The 20,064-nt window shown below is 54.1% G+C and overlaps 1 protein-coding gene across 1 annotated transcript in view; it reads left to right on the top strand.

Annotated features, from left to right (window-relative positions):
- Positions 1 to 20,064, top strand: part of ANXA6 (annexin A6) — a 49,793-nt gene that overhangs the window by 4,075 nt on the left and 25,654 nt on the right. The window contains exons 2-17 of the mRNA XM_006766271.2: positions 896 to 986; positions 1,943 to 2,037; positions 2,576 to 2,689; positions 3,447 to 3,537; positions 4,423 to 4,502; positions 5,843 to 5,899; positions 6,706 to 6,799; positions 7,209 to 7,304; positions 8,417 to 8,475; positions 9,521 to 9,643; positions 10,651 to 10,709; positions 12,256 to 12,334; positions 13,980 to 14,061; positions 14,795 to 14,889; positions 15,508 to 15,621; positions 19,566 to 19,656. Of these exons, the coding sequence (XP_006766334.1) occupies positions 896 to 986; positions 1,943 to 2,037; positions 2,576 to 2,689; positions 3,447 to 3,537; positions 4,423 to 4,502; positions 5,843 to 5,899; positions 6,706 to 6,799; positions 7,209 to 7,304; positions 8,417 to 8,475; positions 9,521 to 9,643; positions 10,651 to 10,709; positions 12,256 to 12,334; positions 13,980 to 14,061; positions 14,795 to 14,889; positions 15,508 to 15,621; positions 19,566 to 19,656 (1,420 nt within the window). The remainder of the gene's footprint in view (positions 1 to 895; positions 987 to 1,942; positions 2,038 to 2,575; positions 2,690 to 3,446; positions 3,538 to 4,422; positions 4,503 to 5,842; positions 5,900 to 6,705; positions 6,800 to 7,208; positions 7,305 to 8,416; positions 8,476 to 9,520; positions 9,644 to 10,650; positions 10,710 to 12,255; positions 12,335 to 13,979; positions 14,062 to 14,794; positions 14,890 to 15,507; positions 15,622 to 19,565; positions 19,657 to 20,064) is intronic.

Genomic DNA, 20,064 nt, shown 5'->3' with positions numbered 1-20,064 from the left:
CTTGCAATGTCGGGCCTGGCCCAGGTTGAATGCCCTGTCCCCGGGCTGTGTGCTCAGTGCCTGGGGCCCCGGCACCTTCGGCTCTCAGCTCTCTGCTGCTCTCCTAGACCCCATGCTTCTCAGGCCGTGTAGCGGACCCACCCCTGACTTCGCTGTGAACCAGCCTATTGTGCATTCAGTTTCGATGTCTAAAATCTTCTGGCTCTGCGTCTCCGCCCCTTGGCCCCGAGGACCCAGCCAGCTTGTCCTCAGATACCAGTTCACAGCTCAGCTTACTGGTCCCAGAGGGGCGGTGCCCTGTCCTGGCGTTGATCCTGAGGGTGGCTCTGGGCTCTCTGGGCCAAGACCCCCGCCCCAGGAGCTGGCAGCTGCAGGGTTCTGGAGCTGGAGAGCCGAGGGGAGCAGGTAGAGAGCCAGCCTCCAGGGCCCCTGCCAACAGGCTTCCCTCCTCTGGCTCTCGGTGTCTTTGTTTCTGTGGTAGAGACTGTCTTAGGTGCTGCTCCAAGTTGCTAAAGAGTCACAATGGAGGCAAAAGGGCTTTGTAAATCAGAGAGTGCCATAGAAATATGCGGGGCTCTTGTTACCCCTGTAGGGATCATTTCCAGGCCTGGCTTCTTATCTCTCCTGGGCCCAGCAAAGTGGTACAGGGCTGCTCAGCTGGGCCACCCTCCCACCGGGAATTGGCACCGTCCTTGGGGCAGGTTGTGGTCGCAGATACCAGGAGAGTCAGCCCTCAGCCAGGCTTTCTGTGGTCAATGCTCAATTTTAGGAGAAGGGGCTCAGCCTGGACTCCGCCTGTGGCCAGGGCTGGGAATGTGACCTGGGGTTGGGCTGGGAGCCCTGGTCAGGGTCAGGGTCAGGGTCAGCAGCTCACCCTCCGCTTTTCTCTCCACAGGGTGCCAAGTACCGCGGCTCCGTTCATGACTTCCCCAACTTCGATCCGAGCCAGGATGCGGAGGCTCTGTATACCGCCATGAAGGGCATCGGTGGGTGCCCGCCACTGGGAGTGGGCACAGGAAAGGAGGCGGGATTCGCTGGGGCTTGTGGGCACAGCCCTGAGCCCTGTTGGGGGTCGGGGTGAGATGGAAGATGCACTCACTCTTTTGTTTCCTCTTTTTATTATTTTTCATAATTTTACAATGAAATACTCCAGACCAGCAAGGTCTAAAGAATAAACAGAAGCTTCACCCACAGACCTGCCACCCCGCTTGGGAGCTGCACTCGCTTCCTCCTGTGGTCAGAACCCCCTGGTGGGTCCTCCTGCTGACCACTCCACTCCTCCCCTCTTGGGGTGACCACTACCCGGTACCTGGTTCTCAGTATCCTCTCTTTTTGTTCTTTTGTTAATCCTCACCTGAGGATATGTTTTCCATTGATTTTTAGAGAGAGTAGAAAGGGAGGTAAGCAGAGAGAGAGAGAGAGAGAGAGAGAGAGAGAGAGATATGTGAGAGAGGCACATTGATCGGTTGCCTCCTGCACACACCCCAAAAGGGCCCGGCCCTCCGATCCAGTTTAAGAACCCATTGTGGCCCTCGAGTCAAAAAGTTTGCCCACCCCTGCTCTAACCACTCAGCACACCAGCCAGGGCCTCAGTATTCTCTTTTATTTTCTTTGTTGAAAGGACCCTGTCCTGGGTGTTAGGACCCCCGAGTTTTTCTAAGCCAGGCTCTTTGTGAGACCTGGGGTGAGTCCTTGCTCCCTCCACCCCAGGCCTCAGTTTTCTTCTTTGTGTGATGAGGAGCTGAATCATGGGCCCTCTGAGCACACATACTGTGTGTGCTATGATCCCTCTTAGTGGGGGCTTGATGGGCCCCATAGGTCCTCCTCTGTGATGCCATCACCTGATGAGTAGAAGGCTAATGCCGAGGACTGCAGGGAGCAGCCCTGGTGGGCTTCCTGGAGGCAGGTTGGGTAAGGTGACAGGTGTCTTCCCCTCCTCCAGGCAGTGACAAGGAGGCCATCCTGGAGCTAATCACTTCCCGGAGCAACAGGCAGAGGCAGGAGATCACCCAGAGCTACAAGTCCCTGTATGGCAAGGTAACCATGGCGACCAGAGGGCAGGGGGTGGGGCTGAGGGAATGATTTCATCGCCTGTGTGTTCCTTCAGGGTATTTCCCAAGCATTTCGCTCCCGGTCAGCTCTGTGCTGGCACTTTTGGCCTCGTTTTCTCTTCAGTCAGGGACCGTTCAGCCACAAATTGCCTGGGCCCTATGCCGGGTGTTAGGGCCACGCGGATGGATGAGACCAGGGAGGGAGGTGGCAACCCCTTGGACTCACTGATAGTGGGAGGGAGACACAATAAACAAGTAAATAAACAATGGTGGGGAGCAGGCAGGACGCTGTGGACTTGACCCCTGCACCACTTGCCAGCTGCGTGACTTTGGGCAGGTGCCCTGAAGTCTCTACGCCTGCCTCTTTGGGTTGGTGATAGCACACACCTCCAAGAGTGACGATCAAATGAGCTTACTTAGCTCAGTGCCTGTACAGAATTCGTGCTCATGAAATGTAATTCTTATCAGTGCAACTGCTCTTCCCCTTCCTCGCCAACTCCTCTCGCCCCACCCCCACCCGCTAGGACCTCATTGCAGACTTGAAGTATGAGCTGATGGGGAAGTTCGAACGACTGATTGTGGGTCTGATGAGGCCACTTGCCTACTGTGATGCCAAAGAAATTAAAGACGCCCTCTCGGTAAGAACTGAGTCTGTGTGTGTTGGGTGTGGACGTGGTTAAGGGTAAGATTCTGGCCCTACACAAGTCTTCAGTGAGCCCTCACCCACGCACGGATGTGCCTTGCTTCAAAAGGCAGCTTGCCTAAACCCTATCCCAGAAGGGAACCACGTTCTCCTCCAGGTGGGCAGATGTGGGACACAGGTCAGTGTGGAAAGGGACCCTTGGCCCAGACCCCCACACCAGCAGTTTCTAGTCCTGAGGAAGCAGTGGGAGAGATCATTACCTTCTCCATCTCCCTATGAGGTGTTAGAGCAACTGGAAGCATCTCTATTTTACAGATGAGAAAATTGAGACACAGAAATATAAAGTTTCTTTTTAATTTATTGATTGATTTTGGAGAGAGAGGAAAGGAGACAGGGAGAGAGAGAGAGACAGAGACAGAGAGACATTGATTTGTTCCACGTATTTATGCATTCATTGGTTGCTTCTTGTATGTGCCCAGACCAGAGGTTGAACCTGCAACCTAGACATATTGGGACAACCTCTGACCAACCAAGCTGCCTGGCCAGGGCCAGTCGAAAGATAAAGTTTGTTAATGAGAGGTCACAAAGCAAGCTACAGGCAGAGGGGGACTAGAATCTATTTCCCAATCGCTGCTTATGAGCTGTAGTAGGAGCACCCTAAATGCTGAGGGTTTCATAGCTCTGGCCGCTACAGGATTCCAGCCTAAGGCCCATCCCAGCCCTTGACTCATGTATCCCTTCTCTTCGCCCAGGGCATCGGCACCGATGAGAAGTGCCTCATTGAGATCTTGGCTTCCCGGACCAATGAGCAGATCCACCAGCTGGTGGCAGCGTACAAAGATGGTGAGATGGGTGGGAGGGGCCATTCGGGGTTTTTAGACATGAAATGGGGGTGTTTGCAATGATGGAGAACCTATCCATCCATCCATCTTTCCTCCTTCCCTCATCTGACTGTCCCCCTGTCCACAGGGGTTCTCTGCTGGGCAGTGTGCTAGGTTCTCAGGATATGACGCTAGGTAGTCCCTGTCTCCGAGAGCTTATAGACTAATGAGATAATGAGGGATTCAGACAATGACCAGTTAAACACGATGATGATGATGATGTGGTGATATTATGAAGGAGACAAATGAGATAAGAATGAAACCTTAACTGTGGAAGACCTGCTTCAGACAGGTGGTCAGGGAAAGCCTGTGGAATGAGAAGGAGCCAGTACTAGAGAGAGTGGGGAGAAGATCCTGGCAGACAGCAAGTCCCAGGCCCTGGAGCAGAAATGACCTGGTAGCCAGTGTGAGGCTGGAGCAGTGCAGGATCGGGCACAGGACATTGTAGGCCAAGAGGAAGCGATAGTGTTTTATTCTAAGTCCAGTGGAAAGCAGGAGCCCGTGATCAGACATGGCTTTAAGACATGGTCACCCTTATTGCTGTAGATTAGAGAGGGGTTGAGCGCAGACGCAGAGGGAATAGTCAGGAGGCGGTAGCCGCTGTCCATGGAACGATGATGGTGCCCGGAGGAGGATGGCACAGGTGGGGGTAGAGATGCCATCATATCTTTTCATGGGTCAGTACAAAGAACTGAAAATATACCTTGGGTCTTGCCAGGGTTGTCATGGAGACTGGGGTTTGGGATTTGTAACCAATATCTGATCATTTGGGGGTAGCAGGGACCTTTCTCCTGGATCCCTGGGGTGTCCTGGGGATGGGATTAGAGCTTGTGTTCCAACCTTGCAGCCTACGAGCGAGACCTGGAGGCTGACATCATTGGCGACACCTCCGGCCACTTCCAGAAGATGCTCGTGGTCCTGCTCCAGGTCGGTCCACGGGGGGCCCTCCCCTGAGCTCTCTACCAGAGTGCACCGCCCTGTCCCCACAGACGGGGTAGCCTGTGAGGGGCTTCTTGGTGGCTCTTCACATACTGCGGCCACTCCTTCCCCCTCTGCCCATTTATCCTTGAACTTGAGATGGCTTCCCTCTGGCTCCCCTGGTGTAGAATTTGAGCGTCCAGGTGTCTGCTCTGTTGCCATGGTTTGCATGGGCAGGCGACCCACATTTCCCTTTGCACGCACCCTCCTCTCTGTGCCCAGGAATATCCTCTCCCGTGACCTCTTTCCTCTCTCCGCACTCCCCCTCCTCCCCGGGCCTCCCTCCTGCCATTGCTTCTCCAGTCCCGGCTGTGGTGGTCCCGGGCTGTGGTGGTCCCGGGGCTGCCGCACTGCGTCCCCCACGGCCTCCCCTGCTGCTCCTCCCTCCCCACAGAGGAGCACATAAAAAAGAGACCATAGAAAGGCTGCCAAGTAGGGATTTACCCCACACGGTGGGTTTAAAAGAAAAAACCATTTAGTTAGTTGCTAATGTTTACAAACAGGGAGATTTTGTTAGAAAACTCCAGGCGTCTGGACTCTTTTGAATAATTGAAGGTTCTGGCGGCAGCAGGCCTGCATTTTGCATGACTGCAGTGTGCTGGGGAGCAGGTCTCACGCCGTTTCACCTGTACCTGTCCAGCCGCACAGCCATCTCTGTGGCCGCAGGCCCTGTGGGAACAGACACTGAGATAGGCAAGCCCAGCTCCGAGGAGCAAACCTTTAGGAAGCTGTGTGTGTAATTAAGCCACCGCTTTGTTTCTGTTGGCTGTCCCCTGTGCCTGCGAGTGTCCGATGGGCCGAGGGCCTGGGGGGAGCAAGGAGCACCAGGGGATTTGGTGCCTTCACAGCGTTGGAGCTGAAATCTTAGGGCCCAGGCCTCAGATCCTGGTTGGTGAATTCATGGGAGCCCCTACCAGAAGGCACACATGCAGACCTTTGTGATCTTGTTGAGGGCGTCGTGGGCCGTGCCAGGACTTGTGGCAGGGGCCCTGCCCTCGGAGGTGTTCTCGGTACAAGGCCTGGCTTCCTCTGGAAGGGGGCACCTGGAAGGACCTTGGTTGTTCCCAGGACTCCGCTTCTGGTCCCAGCTCCAAGGATGAAGGGAAAAGCCAGTGGAGGGAGTATGATTCCCCACAAAATAGGTGATGTGGTCTCAACTCAGTGGCTGGTGTAAGTCACTGCTCCTGGACACTCGGGCCCCCGGGGATTTCCCAGTGTTCTCTGTCCCCACCACTGGCACCAGGCCTTCCCTGGTATCTGAACCATGTGTTCCTTGTCTCTCTGCCCAGGGAACCAGGGAGGAGGACGATGTAGTGAGCGAGGACTTGGTGCAGCAGGATGCCCAGGTAAACAAGCCCTGATGGAGGTCCCTGAGGCACAGCGAGGGAGCCCCAAGAGAGGGGAACGGTTGGGGCCCCGGGGAAGGGCTGGAGGCGAAGTAATTTGCAAATACCAGAAATAACTGACTCACAGGCATCATGTATATAGTGCTCTGTTAAAGAGAGGATTTATGTTGTCTTTCTAAGGTATACAACATGGGTAAAGTGGGTAAGATGTATTTTGGAGCTTTCTTAATTTTTCCATTTATTCGGTTAGTATTTGTTGAACACCTACTATGTGCCAGGCACTCTGCCAAGCATTGAGGGATCTCTAATAAAATCAGACAGTACTGGGATTATGTTAATCACACGAACACCTTCTCCTTGGATATACGTACATTCCAGGCGTTTTGAGCCCCACTGTATGCAGTAACTCTGGAGGGGCAGATAGAGAGAATGCTAAGATATTGTCCCTGTCCTGAAGGGGTCCATGTCATAGTGGAGAGACAGGCATATAAAGAAATCACTGTAATATACAGTGGATCAAAGTTATAAATAAGCAGAAACTGGAAGAGAGGGGGAGGGAGGGAAACAAGTCTGCCTGGGGATATCAGGAAGTGCTTGGAGAACCAATGGGATGTCTCATCTGGCACTTGAAGCTTGACTGGGAGTTTCCCAGAAAGAAAGGGGGAAAGCTGTGCGGAATATGCAAAGGTCCTGAGGCTGCCAGTTACTGGTCTGCTCAGGGATTGAGCATCACTTCTGAGAGTCTTGGCCAGCGACCCTGCGTCCTGAGGTTCCTCTTTCATTCGGCCCTCCCTCTCCCCCTTCAGGACCTGTACGAGGCGGGGGAACTGAAATGGGGAACAGATGAAGCCCAGTTCGTTTACATTTTGGGGAATCGCAGCAAGCAGCATCTTCGGTTGGGTAAGCGCCAGGAGAGACTGCAGCTGCCCCCTGGGAGTTTGCCAAGAATTCTGTTCTCCTTCCCTACAATGGAGCATGGGAACTACCTCATCAGCAGCCCAGGCGCCGGTCCTGATTTTATTGGGCAGTGGTCTCTATGTCCTTCACCAGAGTCATTAGGAGGATGCTTATCCCCTCCATCTAAGTCCCGTCTATCCTCACGCTGGAGCCCGAGGTGTGCACAGGCGCTCACAGCATTCGCAGCAGGTGGCTGGTGTGTGCACGGCCTCCTTGCCACCTCCCCAGCACCAGCCCTGCCTTCATGCTGGCACTCTCTCCTGGCCACAGCGCCTTCCCCCTCTGACTCCCTTGTTTGTTCTCAAAGCCATGGGGACATTCCTGACACCCCCCGACTCTCTGTCCCCCTCAGTGTTCGATGAGTATCTGAAGACCACGGGGAAGCCCATTGAAGCCAGCATCCGAGCGGAGCTGTCCGGGGACTTTGAGAAGCTGATGCTGGCTGTGGGTATGTCCTGATGTCGCCTCTGGGGCTGCAAGGGAGGCTGGGTGCTGGCCCAGGATCAAGGGGCTGAGGGTGGGAAAGAGAAGCCCTGTGGTGTGGACATGGGAAGGGGAGAGCAGTTGGGCAATGAGTTCCAAAGGTTTGGCCAGAGCATCACCACTGAGGTGGGAGGCGAGGGTCGAGCTTCAGGCACCGGCTTCCTCCCCCTGCTCACCCTCCAGCGTGTGGTGGGATGAGAAAGCGCACTGGGCCGGGGTCAGGAAACACTGGCCAGGAGAGTGGGTTTCGTGGAGCGTGAGCTGTGTGCCAGGCACTGTGCTGAGGGTGTGATCTTCAAAAAGGACCCTGGAGTGGGCACTGTCGTTGTCTCCATTTCACGGATGAGAAAACTGAGTTGCACAGAGGCTGCGTCGCTGGCCGAGGGGTCGTTTTGTAATGAACTTCCGGTGTGAGGGATGCCAGGAGCTGACTGGTCAATGTGGAGTCAACATTCAAACCTGGGCTGCTCCCAAATCTGCTGTTGACTTAAAGCAAGCCTCTTATCCTTGCTGGTCCTCAGTGTCGTCATCTGACGAATGGAGGCAGGGGACGGACTGCCTGACCCAGAGGCCCTTGCGATCGAGACATTCCAAGAGCCCACATGTCTGAGCCTGGGTTGTGTGTGTGTTTCTTGGGAGAGGGCTACAGCCCAGGCCTCATCTTCCCACCCAGAGCTGTCCCCTGGCAGCCCCATTTCCAGTGGTCAGGTTCTGGCTGCTCTGCCCACGGGGTCCAGCAGTCCAGCAGCCAGTACCTTTCAGTGCAGCCGAATCTAAAGACACACCTTTCCCTGCTCCGCTCAGATGCTACCACCCACCTGGCCCAGTTCCCTGTGGACCCCCAAAGGACTAGAAAGTGGGTCGTTGTAATGCATGACCCACATGACAAGAGGCCCGCGTCCTGAGTTCTTTCCCCCCTGGTTTTGCAGTACAAGCGGGCAGGTCTGGGATGCTCTGGGGCTGCAGGTTATCAGGAGCCAAGTTCTTCCTGGGTTTGGACTTGGTGCCCCCTAAGCAATGGCAACAGGGGCAGGTCACTCCATCCTCCTCCTGAAACCACCTTTTCTTCCTTCTCAGTGAAGTGTATCCGGAGCACCCCTGAGTACTTTGCTGAGCGGCTCTTCAAGGCCATGAAGGTGCGTGATGGGTTTGATGTGAATGAGGTTCGGGGAGGGGTCTGCCCACCCCACCAGGACTCTTGGGCAAGTCCCTGTGGTCCACTGGCCCAAGGGGGCCTTCGGGGATTGGCTGCAGGTCAGAGTGAGAGCAGATTTCCCAGGTGAGCTCCAGAGCCTGCGATGCTCCCTGATCACACACCTTCCCACCCAGTACCTGCCCTGGCCTCCCGACTGAGCAGAGGGCACAGTGACAGTCTGCACCCAGTCCACCCAGCCAGGTGGACTGGAAACCCCCACTTTAAGAAAAATCAATCAGAATGTTCATATAGAGACCAAGATAGCCCTGACTGGTTTGGCTCAGTGGATAGAGCGTCGGCCTGCGGACTCAAAGGTCCCAGGGTCGATTCCGGTCAGGGGCTTTTTTTTTAAAAAAAAAAAAAAAAAAAAGAGACCAAGATAAGTAGAAAGCACTTTTGCATTGTCCGCTAAGAGTCACAATGCTCTCACACGACCCAGCAACTTCACTCTGGGCATCTGACAACACCCAGGACACAGAGAACCGATGACATGCCCATAGCACACAGGGAAATGAACGCAGGCATGTGTTGCCAGAGGCCAGAGGCCCAGGCCCCAGTGCCACCGTCCCACAGGGGTGGGCAGCCTATTCCGTGTCTCCCGGTGCCAGAGTGGGACCCTGGAAAGGTGTGGCCTGTGTTCTTACAGTCTTCTCAGTATTGTCCGTGTCAGGAAAACACTAGGAACAACCCAGTCTCCATCAGGAGTAGCAGGGAAAATAAGGTCACCGTGGCACAGTTACAAAGATCCCAGATGTGCAAACCGAAACAATATATTCCTTAGAGCTACAAAGTGAGGTAAACTTACGAGGGTCGGAATGATGGAGATCAAAGCAGGAGGGACACACAGGGAGGGAAGGCCAGGCTCTGCTTCTTTTGCTCCTGATCGTAACGTTTTGTTAGGAAAATTGTATTTTCAACTAAGCTGGGGGGCTGTCAGCGCTCTGGCCTCCTCTCAACTCCGTCCCCCAAACCCACTTGTCTTCCAGGGGCTGGGGACTCGGGACAACACCCTGATCCGCATCATGGTCTCCCGGAGTGAGCTGGACATGCTGGACATTCGGGAGATATTCCGGACCAAGTACGAGAAGTCGCTTTACAGCATGATCAAGGTAAGCGGGGCGAGGGGACGAGACAGGGCTGGGAGCGGCTGTCCTGGAAAGCTGGAGTCCCGGGCGCTCCGGGAGCCCTGCCCGTGGCACATTCGGGGAAGCCAATGTCTGCCGGTGCTTGTGAGACGTGAATCCGAGAGGCGCCTCTTAGAGAAGGCAGGGCTGGGTCCTGAAAGGCATGCACGCTGAATCCAGCAGGACTCCATCCCAGGGCGGCGAGCGTTCAGTCCTGGGGAAGGAGGGACACTGAAGAGTTAATTGGGGACCTCTTGGCCCTGGGCCAGTTGCTGACTCTGGGGTGTCCAGCTCATGAGACTTGGTCAGGAGACTGATGTAGAGTCGGGTTTTTTTCTCCTTTGGGGAGGTGGGGGTGAAGCTTTCTGAGTTCAGGCTGTGCTCCCTAAGTGTATTTCTGAAGCAGAATTTTATAGGCATGACGTGCAAAAGGGCTCCACGGGAACATGTTTGGAAAAAAACTAGAATAAGCAAAGATAAGCCAGTTTCTTTATCTCAGAATTTCTCACAGCTTTTAATGTGTTAAGTCCATTATGAAGCTCCAAGAGGGAATATGCCACTCCCATTAAATGTGCATTTGTTTGCTTACTTTTTGCCTTTGCCAATGTTTTTGTGCGTGGAGGCCTGTCTTCACTTTGGGAGGGCTGGGCTGCGGATTATCTGGTAGATGAGCAGTGAGCGTTTCTTCTTAATTTCACAGTCTGTGAAATCAGATTGGTGCTTGGAATTGTCTGTTGGAGATATTTATACCCAGAAATTGGCAGATGCTACACATCAGGACTTTTTTGCTTTTCCCCCCAGAGAGCAGCTGTTAAATACTTGTGGGTACACCGCTGTTTGGTGTCTCGGCCACTGCCAGACAGGAGGAGAGTCAGGGCCTCAGTGAATAGATCTTTCGCCTCCCCTCTTTGGGGCTCCCCAGAACTGTCTCTCCTTGTCTGAGGATCCCAGGGCTGGGGATGAGGTAACCCTGCTCTCTTCCCTCCTTCCAGAATGACACCTCTGGCGAATACAAGAAGGCTCTGCTGAAGCTGTGTGGGGGAGACGATGAGTAAGTGGGTGCTTGGCCCCGGGGCAGTGGCCTTGGGGGGGCGGCAGGCCAGGGCTGTCCTGGCCCTCACCCCAGTGGATGGAGCGGATGAGCTTGGGGACTCTCCGAGCCAGGAGCACCACGTGGGTGAAAGTCCGAGTGTCTGTGTATGAACATGAATGTGGCCTTGCACAGGCGATGTCTGCTCCTGGAGCATCAGTCTGGGGGTGTGAACCAGGAACCAGAAGATGGGGGCCCCAGTCCTGCTTCATAGCTGCTCCTCAGTTTCATCATCCGTTAAATGGCAAAAATACAGATGCCTGCTCTCCCTACTCATGTATTCAGTATATTTTACCAAGTGCCTTCGTGGGAAGCACCTAATGATGTCTACAGCCTAGAAAGGCATACAGACCAGGGCCTATATATGGGACAGTCCTGAGCGGGGAAGGTATGAGCCTGTGGAAGCACATAGAGGTGCATAACCCAGGCTGGGAGAGGCTCCTGAAGACTGAGGCTGAGGCCCAAGGGGATTGGGGGGGGGTGTTGTTAAGTCAGCATCTGCAGGAGAGGGTTCGGGATGGAGGAAAGGCCCTGAGATGAAAGGGTACAGCCTAGTTTGGTGTTTGTTTGTTTTTTAATCCTCACCCGAGGATATTTTCCCCAATGATTTCTAGAAGTTGAAAGGAAGGAAAGAAGGGGGAAGAGAAACATCACAATGAGAAAGACACATCAATTTGTTGCCTCCCACATGGGCCCCCACCTGGGTAGGGAACCTACAACCGAGATACGAGCCCTTGACCGGGAATTGAACCCATGACCCTTCGGTCCACAGGCGAACACTCTAACTCCTGAGCCAAACCAGCCAGGGCCAGCCTGGCTCATTTTCATAACTGAGGTCGCACTTGTGTAGAGTGCGGGGAACAAAGGTGAGGCCGTGAGGGAGCAGGGCTGGGGCCTCTTCCTGGCACATGAGCCGGGTGGTGGGCCAGTGAAGAGATGACGTTGGAGCGTGACTTGACCAGTGTGCTGGGGAGGGAGCTGTGGGTACTGAGATTTCCCTTCCCTCCTTCCATCTGAGTCCCTGGCTTGCCAGGGTCCAGTTAAGTAAGGGCTACAAGAACCTTTGTTCCCCTTGGTAAGAGCCACAGCGGGTGGCTCAGTTCAGCAGATGTTGACTGAGCACCCGACAGGTCAGGTGCGTTGCAGGAGGAGCGGTGGAGGTGATGAGGCCATAAGCTGGGCATGGCCTTTTCTGAGAGGGGAGACTTGAGTAGGAATCACTCAAAGTACCAGGAAGAGGGGAAGCAGAAGGATCGGAGAAGTGCTGTCCTGCTTAGGACCCGGGCAGGAAGGCTGTTGGGCAGAGCCAGCATTGCAGGGGGTTCAAGAGAGAGGACAGAGGCCCTCAGAGATGGAAGGAGGGAGGGCTCTGGTGAATGGGTGAGGCATAGGCTGGGGAGAAGGTAGATGGATTTACTGTGTGTGTGTGTGTGTGTGTGTGTGTGTGCGCGTGTGTGGTGCCTACGATGACATTCCCTCCTGTCCTCCCCCACCCCCTCCATTCCAGTGCTGCTGGCCAGTTCTTCCCGGAGGCAGCGCAGGTGGCCTATCAGATGTGGGAGCTTAGTGCAGTGGGCCGAGTAGAGGTCAGACCCTCCCCACTTCCTGCTTGACCACAAGCTTCCACTCTCCTGCTCGCACCTTCCTGCTGTTCTGGTCAGCGCCCAGCTGCCCCCTGCTGGCCAACACAGGGTTCTCACATCTGAAGCTTCCTTTTCTCCTGGGAGTGATGACTCTGTGTGGGCACTCTGGTGTGGGCATCTGCTTCCTGCACTGACTTCTAACACGCTGGGAAGGGTCCTGGCCCACTAACTGCTAACCTGGCTGGTTCCATGGAGGGGCCTGTCCCCTCCTGGGTCCAACAGTTGGGCTGAGGAGGCATGAAAGCTGAGAACACAGGGGCACCCAGGGGTGCACCGGAGGATTCAAGGTTGTCCTGACCACCCTCAGACCCAGACTCCACAAAGGACGAGGATGAGAGTGTTCACAGAAGTGCCTGAGCAAACCACTCAGGAGTGGGAGCACGGGGCCACACGGAAATATCTGGGACCTTGGATCCTCGCTGTGCCCCCTTAGGCAGGTCCTCGCTTCTCTCTGAGCCTCTGTCTCCACCTTTATAATGAGGGTGCTGGACATGGCGGTCTCGGTGCCCTTGAAGGGCTCTTGGGCTCTGATGTTCTAGAACAGCGTTTCCCAAATTATAAGGCAAGAGCTGCCATTGCATATCACCTGGAGTTACGTGGGAAATGAATTTAGCCGGGAGAGGCGGACCTCCGCAGCACAAAATAACACAGAACTTCACGGGGCGAGAAAGCTGCTCCTCTTCATTTCTTCACTCTCTCTGGTCATGTCACTGAGAGGGTGTTGGTTGGTGCCACCTCCCATCCACACCTGCTGATTTTCCTTTCCCAGGGAGAGAGAGAGAGAGAGAGAGGAGGGAGGGAGGGAGGGAGGGAGCCGAGCGAGCCAGCTCCGAGTCTTGGCTTTTGGCGAGAACGGCACCTGCTTAAATGTGTTGATGCGTATTTGACAATGTGGGTTTTTTGTTTGTATTACATTTATTTTCCTGAGTTTATAGAACGTGATACCAACTTCCTACCTGGGATAGTGATATAAATTATGTTATTCATTCATCAATTTAACAAATATTTTTGTGTGTTTACTGTGTCCGGCACTGCTGAGGATACATCAAAGAACAACCTGGACAGAAAGCCTTGCCCTTGAGCAGTATTTAAATGTATTTCAAAAGGAATGCTTCAAGGAAAACAGAAAAGAGATTGAATTCAGTAAAAAAATAGCTTAAGGTGTATACAAATATGGAAAACAGAGTGAAGGTCATTCAGGGGTGACTAAAATTTGGGAAACACTGTTCTAGTATTCCAGAGCATTCCTGTTGTCTTTTTGGGGGGCGGTGGCTCTTTAAGAGGCAGGAGGGCCTTGGGGACAGGACGAGACTGAGGGGCCGGGGAGGCCCCAGTGGAGCCAGGGCAGAGCTGACTGGGCAAGAGCCTGGACACTCTGCTTGCCCAGCACTTGCCGTAGCTCTGTCTCTCTCCCTCTCAGGTCTCGGGCAAGGGTCTGTCTGCTATCCCTCACTCCTGCCTCTTTTCCCCCAAGCTGCTTGGTTTGGAGCTTGTGGGGACAGCCTCCCCTCCCTCGCATGCTCCTCTCTTGGCCTGGCCCCCCGGGGGGCCTCCAGGCACCTGCTTAGTCTATTTCTGCTTCTTGCAGCTGAATGGAACCGTGCGTCCAGCCAACGACTTCAACCCTGACGCAGATGCCAAAGCGCTAAGGAAAGCCATGAAGGGGCTTGGTAAGGGGCCGTGAAAGGGGCGGGTGGCCTCTGGAGCTGGGCAGGGGGCCAGGCAGGAGCGAGAGCAGAGGGCTCAGCGCTGGGCCCCTGAGTCTCCACCCTCCTGAGGAGGCTCCTGGCCCCCTGAGGGGAGGGGGCAGGGCCGGGAGGGGTTGGTGAGGGACTTGGCACAGTCCCTTCCCAGAGACCACGGAGGGCCTCAGGAGCAGTGTCCTAGTGCAGGCGGAGGACCCACAGGCCTGGGTTCTTGTCCTGGCGTTGCCACCGACTCACTGTGACTTTGGGCAAATCCCTCAAGCCTCCCAAGTCTCAGTTCCCCCACGTGCCGAATAAGGGGTGTGGACCCTGTAACCCAAGAGTCCCCAGGCTCAGGTGGGAGCGCCCCCTGGTGGCCAACCCTTCCAGGCCTCCATTTGTCCTGTAGGAGAACTACCCTGGGGTGGATGCCCTTCCTCAGGCCACTGGGACAGCATCTATTGCCCTTTCCCCGCTTCTGCCCACGGGCACCTCCCTGGGACCTGGGGTGAAGGCCCCTGCTCTCGGGGCCTCATTTTCCTTTGTCTCTTGGGAAGGATGGTAGCTGCTGAGTGTATCTAGGACTCAAAGATAACAGCGTAAAGATGCTTTTGAGAGACGGAGTTCTGTGCCAGAGATTGACAGGGCCTATCAGTGGGGGGCGTGGGGGGAGCTGGGCTGCAGGCCTGCCTCTGAGCCCCGTGGCTTTCTGACTCAGGAACCGACGAGGACACCATCATTGACATCATCACACACCGCAGCAACGCCCAGCGTCAGCAGCTTCGGCAGACCTTCAAGTCTCACTTCGGCCGGGTAAGGGACTCAGCCTGGGACCTGGGCTGTCCGTTGGCCTGTCGCAGCCAGCTCTGCACCGAGGGGCACCTGGGTTTTCATGGCAGGGGGGCCCATGTGGTCACGTGTTCTAAGAGCATCTCCACCGCTGGGTATGGGCTGCCTGCAGACACGTCTGCATCCCCCCAGTTCCTTGTGATCAGCAGCACTCGTGAATGGCTTGGAGTTCCTGGAGGCTCGGCTCCGGGCGAGATCGAGGGTATACGTTGTTTTCATGCAGTGTCTCGGGCGTCCCCCAGTTCCCTCTGCACAGAGAGGCTTCACGGCTGAGTGTCACTCCTCATTGTGCCTTCGTGGCGCCTGCTTGCGGCTGGCGTGTTTGCCCGGATTGAGGTGACGCTGTCCCCTGTCCTTCCCCGTCTGCTGCTCCGAGGAGAGCGGGCCTTCAGCCGCGTTGTATTTCCCCACCCTCTTTGAGTTCCTTTCAACAGTAAACCCAACATCAGCAAGAACAGACACAGGCTCCCATGAGCCCTTGCCTTCACGGGGAGCCCCTGTTTCCTCCATATATCCTCCCTGACCTGGGTCACCTGTGGGCAAGTGCTGCTGTTGGCGTGACCTCGGCTCTGCCCTTTGCAGGACTTGATGGCTGACCTGAAGTCCGAGCTTTCTGGAGACCTGGCGAGGCTGATTCTGGGCCTGATGCTGCCACCGGACCATTACGATGCCAAGCAGTTAAAGAAGGCCATGGAGGTACAGTGTGGGCAGCAAGCGGATGGGGTCCAGTCTGTGCAGATGCTGGAGGGACACGGGGGCTCCTCACAGCCTAGGTGGGCTGGCTGTACCTCCTTTGTAGAGCCCCTCCCACACCCAGTTCCAGCTTGAGCACAGAAGGGAATGTTGGCGTCTGTAACTGAAAAGTACAGGACTTGGTCTGGTTTTAGTCATGGCTGAATCCAGGGACAAAAACAATGTTAAGTGGATGGACTCTTGTTTCTCCCCAACCCTGACTCCCCTCTCTTAGGCTCCTGACTCTCAGCCAGCCTTTCTCCCCATGGCGGTGTGATTGCTTGTGCATATCCTAGGAGTGGGCCCCTCCAGTGAAAAGAGTTCCTTCCTCCCAGGAATTCTGCCTAAGTCTCAGCGTTTACTGTCTTTGATTCGAGTGGTCCACAGGCCCAGTAACCAGAGGGGTCGGAGAGAGCTCCTGGAGCAGCTGGAGGAAGCGGGGTGGGTCTGGAAGGAGCAGCAGCAGCCGTTGGAGTCTGTATTCTAGTCTGGCCCGGCCACATACGTACTGGGTGCTGCTGGGCCACTTACACTTCTCAGCCTGTGTGCTTTCAGCTGTGAAATGGAAACAGTCATCCCTGCCCTCTAAACGTGGGAGAGGGTCAAGTGCGGTCACAGGTATGAAGGGCGCCGTTCGCTCTGAAGGCTGGCCCTGCGAGTAGCGAGAAAGGGCATTCTGTCCCAGCCCGGCTGTTGCTGAGGCTGCTTTGCTTCCCAAGGCTCCAGCGGGGCCAGGAGCCAATACCCTTTAATAAGGGCAGATAGTAGCACCTAACTTGGGCTGCGTGTTTTCGCTTAGTGACTTGTCCCGTCAACCCACAAGGCAAGGCTTTTTTTTTGTCCCCATTTTACAGATGAGAAAACTGAGGCTCAGAGGTTAGGTTGCTTGGTCAAAGTCACAGCGCTGTGAAGTAGTAGAGCTGGGATTCGGATCAAATCCATCTGGCTCTAGAACCTGACTTGACAACTACATGAAATTGTCACCAGAAAGGGACCGGGACCAAGGCGGGTCTGCCCTGCACGGTCTGCAATGTGTGGGTTCTTGACTTCATGCAGGAAAAGATGTCACAACACAGGTCTAGGAGATTTTGAGAGTATGTTTATTAGAGCTGGGGACAGTGCAACAAAGGAAGCTTAATGTAGAAGAGGCACAACCACAGCAACAGGAGCGAACCTGGGCTGGGCTGCGTGGACTCAGGAAAGGAAGTTGCAGAGGCAAAAGAAGTGAGCCATGCTGGGCTGCATGGACTCAGGAAACAAATTACAGGAGTAAAAGGAGAATCTTTAGAGGCAGCTTCTGAGGGTTAGCCCAGGACAAGCTGCCAAGGAGTGAGCCATGACGGGCTGTGTGGACTCAGGAAAGGAAGTCCCAGTAACAGGAGTGAGCCATGACGGGCTGTGTGGACTCGGGAAAGGAAGTCCCAGTAACAGGAGTGAGCCCTGATGGGCTGCGTGGACTCAGGAAACAAGTTACAGGGGTAAAAGGAGAATCCCTAGAGACAGCTTCTGAGGGTTAGCCCAGGACAAGCTGCCGCTGCTCCCCTGGTTGCAAGTCTCACGGGACCCTTAGAGTTTAGGAGAAGGAAAGCAAAAGTATGCACCCAAGGAAAGGGGAGGCGTGGGTGTGCTCAAGGGAGAGAGCGCACACGGGGTCTTGAGGGTTCGAGTCTCTTTTCTAAAGGTGGGAGTTTTAGGGGAGGTCTCGGGGCAGGGTCTCAGCAGAATACTCAGTAGCTTTCCAGGCATGTCCTTTAACGTGCTGATGCATCGAAGTCACCCTATAGGGGAGTTTGGGATAAATCGCTGGTCAGCTTCACTGCTTTACTTTTATCGTGTGTTTGTCTGGCTCTAATTGGGCTTTTTTGTTACTTATTCCCCTGTTTTTTCTGTTCTGGAGTTTGGCTGGCAGTGATGGCATCAACTGGGTCTCTTATCTGTCTCCCTGACGGGATTTAAGCTACTCACTCTCTGACTGGGGAGCCATCTGCCCCCAAGTGACCGTGGTTGGGCAAGATAGTATCTTGTGATTCATTAGCTCAGCCTATGCAGCTGTTTTTGTCTCAGTTTCCCTCATTCCACTTGCCAGAAGTTTTCCTAATTTCTTACTATCCTGCCTCAAAACCACTAGGGCTTTGGCCTCTGAGAGATTTAGAGAACAAACATTCCCTGGCAAAGCAAGTTGAGATTATTGTCCTTTTAAAACTCCTAGACAAAAAAGCGAATGACTTTCAAAAAACAAAAAAAAAAACCCACACAGAATTGAGAGAAGGGTGAGGCTAGACCAGTGATGGCAAACCTATGACACGTGTCAGAGGTGACACGCGAACTCATTTTTTTGGTTGATTTTTCTTTGTTAAATGGCATTTAAATATATAAAATAAATATCAAAAATATAAGCCTTTGTTTCACTATGGTTGCAGACATCAAAAAATTTCTATATGTGACACGGCACCAGAGTTAAGTTAGGGTTTTTCAAAATGTCGACACACTGAGCTCAAAAGGTTCGCCATCACTGGGCTAGACCCTGGGTGTCTGGGCACTGGGGATCAGGCTGACCTCACCAGTGCGGCTTTTAATAAAGAGGCTGTTAAAGATCTCAGGCAGCCTCAGTCTGCTTCAGGGCAGAGAACTCAGGGACCAGTTGACCACTGGGCAGTAACCTCCCAGGACAGAGAACACAGCTTCCCTGTTTGTTTGTTTTCCTCACCCTAGGATATGGTTTTTTTTTTATTGATTTGAGAGAGAAAGAGAGAGAAACATTGATGTGAGAGAGAAACATCAATCGGTTGCCTCCGTACACGCCCAGACCAGGGATTGAACCTGCAACCTAGGTATGTTCCTGACTGGGAATCGAACCCGAAACCATTAGGTGTATGGGATGACACTCCAACCAACTGAACCACCCAGCCAGGGCAACTTCCTTGTTTTTATAGTCATAGCCCAGCAGCCTGCACAGTGAATGGCATATGGCAGGTGTTTAACAGATATTTGAATCTACCGATCGATTAGTCCATCAGTCTTGCCGCCCTCCCTCAAAGTGGGGACCTTTGAGGAGCGGGTTCCCCAGCTGCCTCAGTCCCGAAGACCTAATGGATCAGTCCATGTATCACTGATACATCCAAATATAAACAAATAGAGCATATTTTTTTCCTTCTTTCTTCTGACAAAACCGTATGTGTTCACTGTGAAAACTTGAGAAAATATACACCGAGCAAATGAGAAGAAAATAGGAATCATCTGTGAGCCCTCAGCTACCCAGGACCAGTCACGGATCCTGTGATGTGTGTCCTCTGTTCCTTTTATATACTCGTGTGTAAATATTTATATTCTGAAATGTACACGTGGTATATGCATTTTATGTACAAGTACCCATATACCATATATTCTTTTCATTTTAAATTTTGAGCCAAAGCAATTTTTGCCCATCAAGTGTGGCTCAGTGGTTGACTGTCAACCCAGGAACCAAGGGGTCACCGGTTTGATTCCCGGTCAGAGCACATGCCCCTGTTGTAGGCTCGATCCCCAGTAGGGGGCATGCAGGAGCAGCCAATTGATGTTTCTCTCTCTCTCTCTCTTATATATTGTGTAAGTTAAGGTCCCTCCCTCCCTCCTTTCCTTCCTCCCTCCCTCCCTCCCTCCCTTCCTCCCTTCCTTCCTCTAAAAATCAATAAAAACATTTAAAAAGAAAAGCAGCAATTTTTGTGGGAGGTTCCGGAAATCTTGACAAGCTGGCATGTTCCCCCGATTGGGCCAAGGTCTGTGGTCTGGGGGCTGCGTCTGGGTAAGGGGAGAAAATCCTGGAGGGCTTGGTGGCCTGAGTGTTCACCTCCTGGTGGTTGCTCGGAGCATGCACGCCTCTGCACGCGATCAGGGCTGTGGTTCCAATGCTCTTCACCTTGACATTCTAGGGAGCCGGCACCGATGAAAAGACTCTCATCGAAATCCTAGCTACTCGGACCAATGCTGAGATCCAGGCCATCAATGAGGCCTACAAGGAAGGTGAGTCGTGGGAAGGAGGCCTGGGCCCAGCACTACTGGGAGGCGGGTGGGCGAACAGCTAGGTCCCCCGGCTTCCCGCCTCGTCCACAGCTCTGCCCACAGCTCTGCTGTCTCCCTTCTCTCAGGCCAGGAGGCTTTGATAAGCGCCGTGGGTGATACCAGCCCTGTGTCTGGGGAAAGGGAGCTCCAGACAGAGGCCCCGCCGGACAAAGGCCTGAGGGTAGAAGAGTGTCTGGGAGTTGAGGGGAGAGAGCACCCCGGCTGCCGGAGAGGAAGGGCAGCTTGGTGGGCGGCCTGGCAGCCCCATGGGGCCCTGCGTTCAAAAGGCGCGTGCTGGATTGTGTGCCACACCATTGCCATCTTGAAATCCTTACTAATTTTTTCCCCAGTGACCTTTTTATATTATTC

The sequence above is a fragment of the Myotis davidii genome, unplaced genomic scaffold (assembly GCF_000327345.1).
Source record: "Myotis davidii unplaced genomic scaffold, ASM32734v1 scaffold18, whole genome shotgun sequence".
Classification (NCBI taxonomy): Eukaryota; Metazoa; Chordata; class Mammalia; order Chiroptera; family Vespertilionidae; genus Myotis; species Myotis davidii.
This window is presented reverse-complemented; position numbering and strand designations above follow the sequence as displayed.